General features: G+C 37.6%; 1 protein-coding gene across 2 annotated transcripts in view; it reads right to left on the reverse strand.

Annotated features, from left to right (window-relative positions):
• The window catches only part of Scfd2 (sec1 family domain containing 2), a 548,660-nt gene that overhangs the window by 415,075 nt on the left and 123,439 nt on the right, over positions 1 to 10,146 (reverse strand). For both annotated transcript variants that reach the window (XM_004627502.2, XM_023711031.1), the window contains exon 4: positions 843 to 1,018. In XM_004627502.2, the coding sequence (XP_004627559.1) occupies positions 843 to 1,018 (176 nt within the window). The remainder of the gene's footprint in view (positions 1 to 842; positions 1,019 to 10,146) is intronic.

A 10,146-nucleotide genomic window follows, 5' to 3' on the forward strand; every position in this document is an offset into this window, starting at 1 on the left:
AAACATCATTATACACAAAGCACAGTTACAACAACCAGCCTATAAGTTAGCCTATGCTAAAACATTAACTTGCAAAGGACCTAGAAATGACTAAGACCAGTGTGAGCCAGGGTGATACACAGTAATAACAATATTAGAATTTTCACATTTTAAATATTTACTTCTTTCCCCTAATTTTTTAAATTCCATTTGGTGAAGGAACCATATCAAATACTATCATTATATCTACGTTATAGTCTAACAGTCTAAAATTGTGCAATAAGAGATTCTAAAATTATAAATGATAAATATAAAATGACTTAGAATTAACATTTCATCAAGTTTCAAAAGTATCACTGTCAAAAACAAATTTTTAATGGGTATGGAAAATGTCCTTATGTACTTTAATTTTAAATGGCTGCACTTAGAGAAGTCAACATAGATCACATTTCAACAATATGATTTACTGTTAAGACTATAATAAGGGCCAGTCAAATAGCTGAGCAGATTAAAGTGCCTGCAAGCAGGCGCAGGGGCCAGGGGTTTGATCCCTTGGCCTGCCATGCGGGCCCCGCCCCCATAGCACGCTGAGATGGAAATTGAGATTGGGCGTGGTTGCACACGCCTGTAATCCCAGTGCTTGGAAGCTATGAACAGAAGAATTACTACAAATCCGATCTAGTAGTGAGAACCTGAACACCATTCCCTAACATACAAAAAAAAAAAAGATTATAATGTTTGCCAGGCAAGTGCTTATTCTACTGAGCCATCTCCCCGGCCCCAAAAAGATTATAATGAATATCAATGTTTTTCCCTGGCATTCAAAACTGTGATTATTAATACACAACAATATAGCCACATACCTGAAGAAGGAGCCTTTCAAATGCCAGAAAGTTGTCCCACTTAGCAGTCTGCGGGTGCTTCAGAGTTTGAACTGTGGCTAACCCAAGCTGGAGGATCCCACAGTGATTCCTTAGAGCTTTGAGGTTGTTCTTGAAGAGTTGAATATAGGATGTGAGCTGCCCTGGAGTGACTCTGCCTGGAGAAATATTATAAGTAAATGAGTGTATCCTCTTCTGGGGAGACTAAAAATAAGAAGAAGAATACTATGAATAACACGACTGCCATGTATTTACACATAACTTAAGCATTGACGCAAGCTTTCTTAACCTATTATTATTCCAACAACATAGTGACAACAGCAAAAATGATAGTACTACCTTCATTTTGCAAGTAAGGAAGCAGATTTAAGGGATCTGACCAAGGTAATATTACTAATTCAGTTTATAATTCTATACTACTCTGAAAAAAAAGTCAAAGTCACACAAATATGTAATTGTTGAGCTCAACTTGGTGTACCTCTGGAGCCCAAGAAGCAAGGAGCTAAGATTTCTAACTATATGAAGAAATCTTTTATAGCTATCTCAAAAACTTTATCAATGAAATAAGTAGGCTCATAATATTCATGAGGATAAATGGTATCTGTTACATAGAACAAAAAACACAGAAAACTAGAGTGGCAAAAACAGGATATAAGAAGAAAGGGCTTGCATAGGTAACTGGATGCAACTAAAATCAATACTCATAAGTGAAAAAATCAGACACACATGATTACGTATAAACATCATATTGTCTCACTAGTGCAAGAATCTGAAAGAGTAAATATGATCTGAAAGGCACAATGGAAACTCTTCCAAGGAAAGGAACAACTGAGATGAGGGAAAGGAGGAGAGAGGGAGAGAGGGAGAGAGACAGACAGAGAGACAGAGACAGAAATATGTATGCGTATACATAGGATAGCATGGATCAGTGCACTGCTGATTTCTGCTGGTCTATTGAAAGGAGCAGTTAATGCTGAAATTTTTTTCTCCTTTTTAATTTCTTACAATTTTTTTTTTTAACCAATCTTACAGGCTTATTATATCTGGTGATCTGAAAAACTAATTTGAAGACAGCAACACACAATATAACAACCATTTTTGAATTCCTATCATTTTGTTTAGTGAAATAAATTCTGTATCATTTCTAATGTTTTGGGGTTTTTTGTTTTGTTTTGTTTTGAGAGTATTTTGCTATTTTTTGTTCTTTCTTTTTTTCTTTATTCTGTATTTTAGGAAAAGGACTACAGGGTGTTCAGGGTCTCGCTACTAGGTCGGATTCTTAGTGATTCTCTTGTTTACAGCCTCACAAGCACTGGGATTACAGGCTCACACCACCATGCCCAGTCTCAATTGCCATCTCAGTGTGCCCCAGGGGCAGGGACAGCATGGCAGGCCCGAGGATCTAACTCCCAGCCCCGATGCCTGCTTGCAGGCACTTTAATCTGCTGAGCTATTTGACCAGACCTTATATTTTCTTTTAAAAACAAAACACACACACACACACACACACACACACACAAATTTATTGATCTACCCCACAGAACCTCCAACTTCTATCTCTAATAGTCCTGTGACTCACAATCCTCCCACTCACCAATCTACCTAATTTTATGACTGCCCTCTGTTAGTGTTTTGTACGAGATACTCAAGCAGCAGATTCTCCCTATCAGGCAAAAAGAAAGTGGTCGAGTGACAACTGGTGGGCCACTTGTAACACTCAGTTGAACTGAACCAGCATGGTGCTGGGTGTGGAAGGTTGATGGCAGTATAGGAGGCAGATCTAGAGAAGAGAAGCTGTTGGGAGCTGTTGGTTCTCTTGGAGAACCTTGTCACCCTAGTTTTCCTGATATGAATGTGGTTGTTGTCATAGTCAAAGGAGCTCGGGACCTTGTTGTCACTGAGAATGGCTACGGATCATTTTGGGGAAGCTCTGGTCCTTACTTTGAGCACCACTTCCAGGCTCAGAAGGGGAAGATGGTGCACTGCTCAATCTCCTGGAAAAGTTTGCTGTCCTGGCTTCCCTGATACAGACTTGGCTGTTTTTATCATTATAGGAGTTTGGGACCTCACTGTTGCTGAGGATGGCTGTGGTACTTTTGGGGGCTGCTCTGAGCATTACTTCAAGCATTGCTTCCTGGCTCCCGTGCAGAACCTTCAGCCTCGTAGCACAGATCCTTCATCCCACTGCCATATATTCTCTAGTTTCCACCACTGTTCTATAGGCTTTCCCAGTGCAGATCCTTGAAAGAGGCTTGCCTGAGACATTGTCACAGGCTCTTGGCCTCCAGCTGGACTTGTAGGTGGCACTGTTATGGGCTCTAGGTCTTCAGGTGGAAACGTGAAGACATTGCTGTGGGATCCAGGCTGCAGCTGGTTTCTTTGGTGTTTAGTATGTGGACAGATTTCTAGCACTATCTTTGCGTATGACTCTTGAGGTGACTATTATAAAATAATCCTATAAATTTTGTGTCCTGTATTCTTGTAAACCCCTGACTATAACACAAGGCAGTGGAAAAAAATATTACAACTTAAGTAAACCATGTTTTACATATCCTGTTGATGGATCATTCTCTGACCCTAAAATTCAAGTTCATTCACTTATAAATTTTTAGTATTAGCAGAGAATTCACCTACATTTATTTAATACTTTATGCCTTACACAGTGATTATGTATATGTGCCCACTTCTCAGTCTCTTGGGAACATCTTGAGGCAGCTAACAAGGTATGAGCTGTACCTGTAAGCCCTGCCAGAGGCCTGACAACTTAGTGTCTCATTCAATATTTTGTTTGTTTTTGGTACTGAGAATTGAACTCAGGACCTTGCACTTGTCAAGCACACACTTATGCCAATAAGCTATCTCCTCAGCCCTTATTCAATATTAAAAAGCAGGTATCACTTAGTTTTTGATAAAGATCATCACACACACAGAAAAAAAACAGACCTTGCCATAAGAAACGTAAGAGCCTGTATCATACCTTTCTATATTTTCATGAACATTTGAAAAGACTAAAAATGTCAAAATTCCTTATTGCCAGCTGATCAGGATAAGCATCTGAACAAAAACAACAGCATGATACACAAGGAATTTGGTCTCACTGGTTTTTTGGTGCCCTTGCCAAAATACAAACTCATTCTGGGGCCAGCCAGATAGCTCAGCAGACTAAAGTGCCTGCTTAGGCTGGCGCAGGAACTGGGGTTTGATCCCTGGCATGCTGTGCCAGCCCCGCCCTCAGGGTGTACTGAAACAGCGATTGAGACTGTGTGTGATACACCAGTAATCCCCGCGCTTGAAAGACTGAGCACAGGAGGATCACTATGAGTCCCATCTGTATAGTGAGACCCTATACTAAATATAAAAATAAAATAAAATAAAATAAACTCATTCCTCATGTGCTAGGCAGCAAGCAGTAACCTTTCTATATGTATGTTCTGTACGTTCTTTTCTTACACACATATGCTTCATTAGATTTGTCATGAAAGCAGAATTTTTTCCTAAAAATCTGTAAGATGCTGAGATTTAGTTTAAAAAAAAATATTACATGAAGCTACTTTAAAATACATACTTCTGACATCCTTGAAATTTAGCTTTTATCACAACCTTAAAAATGAAATTGAAACCAACTAATTGAAAACTAAAACATGCTATGGTGGGATTAATGATTTGACTGAAGCCACTTACTTCCCATTAACTAAGCAACAAGCAACTAGAAAAAGATTCTAAACAAACTCATGGGTAAAACATTTATCCATACTTCTCTTTACAAAAGTTTGGAGGGTCAGGCAGCTTTACACAGTAATTTAAAAATATCACCACAGACAGCTTTGAAACATATTTTTTTTCAAAAATGTATTTGGGACAGAGTCTCACTATGCAGATCAGACTCATAGTGATCCTCCTGTTTTAAGCCCCTCAATAGCTAGGATTACAGGCATGCCCCACCACACCCGGTCTAGGTGGCCAGCTCAGCATGCTAGGGAATGGGCAGGGCCAACAAGGCATGTGGTGCTGGGATTAAATCCCAGTCCCTGTGCTTGCCTAAACAAGTACTTAGTCTGCTAAGCTATCTCACTGGATCACAACACAATTTTAGCACCATAAAACAGAAGTTATTTCATGGTGACTGTATGATATTTGACATTTATTAGAATATTTGATACTTCACATTTGAAAAGTGGTTTTCCGGTAAGAGATGCTATTAGACTTTATTTTTTTATTTTAAAGAAAGAAAAACAGGCATTCAATTTAGTTTAAAAAGTAAAGCACTAGTCATGATTCTGTATTTTTATTAGGACTTGCTTGTAGTACATGTTTACATTTTTTGTGGGGCATTAGTACATTTCATATAATACATTTTAAGTTTTTTTCATCCTCTGTTCCTTTGCTCCCTCTGTGCTCCCTCCATCTCCTGATCCATTCCTCTATGAAAAAGATCTGTCTTCCTATTTCTTCATTTTTTTTTGGGGGGGGGGGTGAGTACTGGTGATCAAAATCAGGACCTTGTGCTTTCCAGGCAGATGCTTAAGCTATTGAGCTATCTCTCTCCCTGGCCCATGTTTTGCTACATCTTGCTATCTTTTATTTATATTTTGGGATTCTCAAGTAGAGAAACAATGCAATATTTAAGCTTGTGTGTCTGATTTCTTTCAGTCAACATTAAGAGAAGTACTTGCCAGTTTGTTTGACACAAGCTCTCACTATATAATCTAGCCTGGCCTTGAATTCACTATGTAGAATAGGTTGGCATCTAACTCCTAGTGTTCCTCCTGTTTCAGCTTCCAAAGTGCTGGGATTATAGGCATGTGCCACCATGCTTAGATAACATTAAGCTAAATTAAAAAAAAAAATCTCATTTAAATGTAAAGAGTTCTGGAGGAAAAAGGTACAAATTTAGAAAATGAAAAAACATAATAGTTTATTTTAATATTCTTTGTAACCCTTAAAATTTTGATTCAAATGAATACAAATGCCTTATAAAACTTATTCTTACAACATTTTGGCCCTAGCCTTCTAAGGTCAATTAAGACTCAGGACATATGAGAACTTGTACTGTAACGTCATGTACCTCGGTAGTGTCCCAAATTTTCTGATCAAGAAGATTATGGGGCCAAAGAGGAAAGTGATCGATGACGTAGAGTGTGCCTAAGGAGGGTCACACGGGGAGAAAACACTCTCTCAGGCTTTTACAGAGAGCACATTGGCCAAGCAATGGCCGTGACTCATCCACATGGCTGCCGCTGACAAAGGTTCTACAGTCTGAGGTACAGGATCTCAGGATAAATCCTGAGGGCATTTCACTGATCTTCTCAGCCAAAGAGCTACAACTCTTGTTGCATAGGTCCTGCTTTACCTTGGTCTTAACCATCCAGTAGAAAAGTATGAAGACGAAATATAAGAAATAAAGCCATGCTGTTAAGTTGAGCTGTGGGGGACTCAGGTCGATAATTTCTGACATTGCCAGTTAAACAGAAGACCCAATGCTATTATGGGCTACTGGACTCTTTTAGAATATTTTGCTGAGTTTACACACCTATAATATTCAATAACGGAACTTAGAAAAAATGGGGTATACCTATGAATGTCCATTTTGTATCTGTGTATTCAAAGTGGTTGGGATAGATATATAGTTGCATTCTCTTAATGAATAGAATGATTTGTTCTAATGGTGTTTGTAAATAGGATCACAAGTCCGCATCTTGTACAGCAATTAACCACTAAGAAGAATATATGCAGTGTATTATTTGTTGAAACTGTACTTCCGATTTGATTTGAAACTGTCTCATTGCTATCTGTTTATCAATAAAACTTTGAAAAAAAAAAAAAAAACTTATTCTTAGACCAAGAAGGTAGCTCAGTGAATAAGTACTTGCCTGGCAAGTGCAAGGTCCTGAGTTCAGTCCCTGGTACCACAAAAAAAAAAACTTATTCTTGTTACCTCAAACACAATAAATTATAGTTTGCTCATCCTGTTTTGTGGATTAGTAAAATATGTTTAAAATATCTACGTATATCTAACTCTTCACTTTCATTCTTAGAGTATTTTAACAGTACATGCCATCTTTGATTTAATCCTATCACCATTAGGAGGGGAGAGGTCAACTACCAACAGAAATTTTGTCTAAAATAATGTTTTGCTATTTAAAAAAAAAACTTCTTGATATAAGTAATAACCATAATATCGCTGCATGTTTCTTGTTCATCAGATTCCTGCAAAGATGCATAATTTATGTGTGGAATTTGAATAGCATGCTTAGATGTTTTTAAAGCCTTGCAGTACCAGAAACCCAAAATCAGCATTTAATTTTTCTCCTTTTCAATCATTTTCTATCATAATAAAGGCAAAGTTTACTGAAACATTTAAATATATTATGCTCTGCTAAGACTCTGGTTTACTAATTTATACACAATAAGCAAACAGGAATAATGTTAATATGTCATATTATTCATTTGTGATTTTTTTCTACTATTCAAATACTTTATACTATCAAATAATGTCTTCTGAGCAGAAAGCAAATGAACACCACTGAATATCACAGCCACAGAAAGAACTGGGTAGTTTATATGAAGCACCCACCACCGTAGCTCTTCCTTTTGGCTCTGTTGGCCATATGCCCTGTCTGAGGCATAATGAACTTCCTGTTCAATACATACTGATCTTTGATGCATAATGCCTTTGCCTCCATAACAAAACAACATACACTGCTCTCATACCAACTTCCAAGGAGCTACCTTCAACTGTTTTTCATATCAAGCTTTACATTTGCTGTAACATTTATGTATGTCTTGCTTTTTTGGCTTTTTTTTAAGAGATGAAAAAAACAATAAAAAAATACAAATTTCAAAACAGGACAATAAACAATAGTTTTTATGTTGCATATTGTTATCTTTAAAAGTTGATCAGATTACAAGATATATTGCATTTTTCATCAAGATTCCACCATTCTTGTCAATGCTCTGATTACAAAGTTGCATAGGCTTTTGGAAGGGCTGACACTAATTGCTAACTTATTTCGCCATGAGTTCTGATACCAGCATAACATTTTGGAAAACAAATTTTTCAGGGATACATTTAAATAACTTCTACCAATGAACAGACAAGGAGGCAACTCTACTAATATTATTCTATTCACTGGTACACAGCACCATTAAAAAAAAGTTAGAATGTCAGTTTGACATAAGAAAGCCAAAATTGTGTGTATGAAGAAAGACAGTTTAGTTGTTTTGTAAATAATGTACAAAAGGCTCAAGAGGCTACCTGAGCACAAATGTTTACATCAACTCCTGAGGAGATGCTGTGAGAATGTTAAAAAGCAAGAAAAAGGGATAGGAGCAAATACCAACAAAGAGATCATGACACAGTCTATAAGAAGACAATATCTACTTATCATTATTCAATGTTTTTTTCTTCAGCAGCTGGTTATTTTTATAGCTTACACTGTCTCAGCAATTTTGGATTTTACCAAATATTACAGCAAAGTCTGATTTACTGGTGATGCAGGAAATCGAGCAGCACTCAGACAAGTAGAAGGAACCAGCTATCATGATAGCAGGCCCAGAGGAGTTCAGCACCCCAAAGTCTAAGCCCAAGTCTGGGTTAGGGAGTTATGCAGAGCTTATGGCAGAATAGGTTGAGCTGAACAAAGGCTGTTACTTAAAGGTGACAGGTTTACAACTTTGAACATCTGGTCTGCCTTGGCTGAGAGTCAGCTAACAGGAGGCTGTGAAGCAGCTCCTACAAGAAAGCGAGAATGGTGCAGCAAGGTATGGGGAGTGATATAACTGGGGGATACGAAGCAGATGGTACCAGAAAGGGAAGAGTACGGTACAGCGAGGGACAGAAACTTTTGTCATGGAAGTAAGAACATAGGCCAGGAATTAGCAGCACAGCACCTGCCCGGCAAACATGAGGTCCTGAATTCCATTCCCAGGACAAAAAAAAAAAAAGTAGCACAGTAAGAATATAACATCATCTGTCAGGTCCCAGGTTGATCCCTTGTGGGAGAGGGTAGGGCCCAGGATGGTTTATTTTTCTGTCTCAATATTATATGCTTAAAACCTCCTCTTTGGTGTCTCCTATGGAAGGCATTACAGGGCTGTTCAAGATCTAGGAAGATGATATTAACTACCTTACCTATCCTTTTACTTTTTTCTTGACCCTTTCATCTTTTAAACCATCTGTACTTTTATTTTTCTCTGTCAAGATTGAAAGCATTGTTGAATTCCTTCAGTGAAATTTTGTATTGTTTCTAATAGTTTTATTTCTATTTTGTATTCCTTAAAAAAATGATTGATAGCATTCATAATTTATTCCATAAGTATAATTTAATATCACGCACTTTTTCTACAGTTTAAATAAAAATTTAAAAAATTAATAGTGTTTACATCATTATAAATTATATAGCTTCACAACAAAGCCAAGCTGTGTGTTATGATTACACTTCCTCATAAGATTTTTTTTGCTCTTAAAATGCTCTGCAGTGTCACTTTGTTTTCATTACCTACTTTAGCCAAAGCTTTAAACTATTCTAATCTTAAATTCACTATCTCATTTACAGAGTTCATCATGCTCAACACTTCTTAAGCCCTCCTGTTATTATAGATAGCTAAATTATTTCAAAATATTGTAGGCAGTCAAGACAGGACTGGACCCTGGAAAGACCAGTGCCAAAGACAACCGTGGCTGGAAGAACACTCACTGAAGGCCAGGCTGCAAGAAAAGAGGAACTACTTACCCGTAGACATATACTTCCCTTAGGGATGACCAGCAGCAATTAATATTCTAAAGCAGGCATCAATCAGCTTGGGTTGGAAGACCAAAACTTCCAGGAAAGTCCTTGTCTACCCCATGGGTACTTGCTACATGACTTACTTCCAAACTGAATCCTCATTTAATCAGTATTACCTAAGCAACTATACTTATTGCAATTTTACTGGCTTCTCATAGTTTTGTCCCACCTCATATCCACCTTGTTACTTCCCATTGGACCAATATTACCTAAGTATATTTATAATTATAATCTCATTAGTTGACTACAGTTCTGTTCCATCTTGAGCCAGCCTCACTTTGTGCTTTGCTTAATAAAACACCGTTAAAAAGCACAGTCAGTGGGCAATCCAGTTTCTGGGTTCCCTTCATTCTCTTAAACAGAAGCCTTGCTTGATTGCTTGCTTGCTTTCTCTCTCTCTTTCTTTCTTTCTTCCTATGTGTCTGTCTGTCTCCATCTCTATTTCTCTCTCTCTCTCTCTCTCTCTCTCTCTCTCTCTCTCTCTCTCCTCTCTCTTTTTG

This window comes from Octodon degus, unplaced genomic scaffold (assembly GCF_000260255.1).
Source record: "Octodon degus isolate 3935 unplaced genomic scaffold, OctDeg1.0 scaffold00019, whole genome shotgun sequence".
Taxonomy (NCBI): domain Eukaryota; kingdom Metazoa; phylum Chordata; class Mammalia; order Rodentia; family Octodontidae; genus Octodon; species Octodon degus.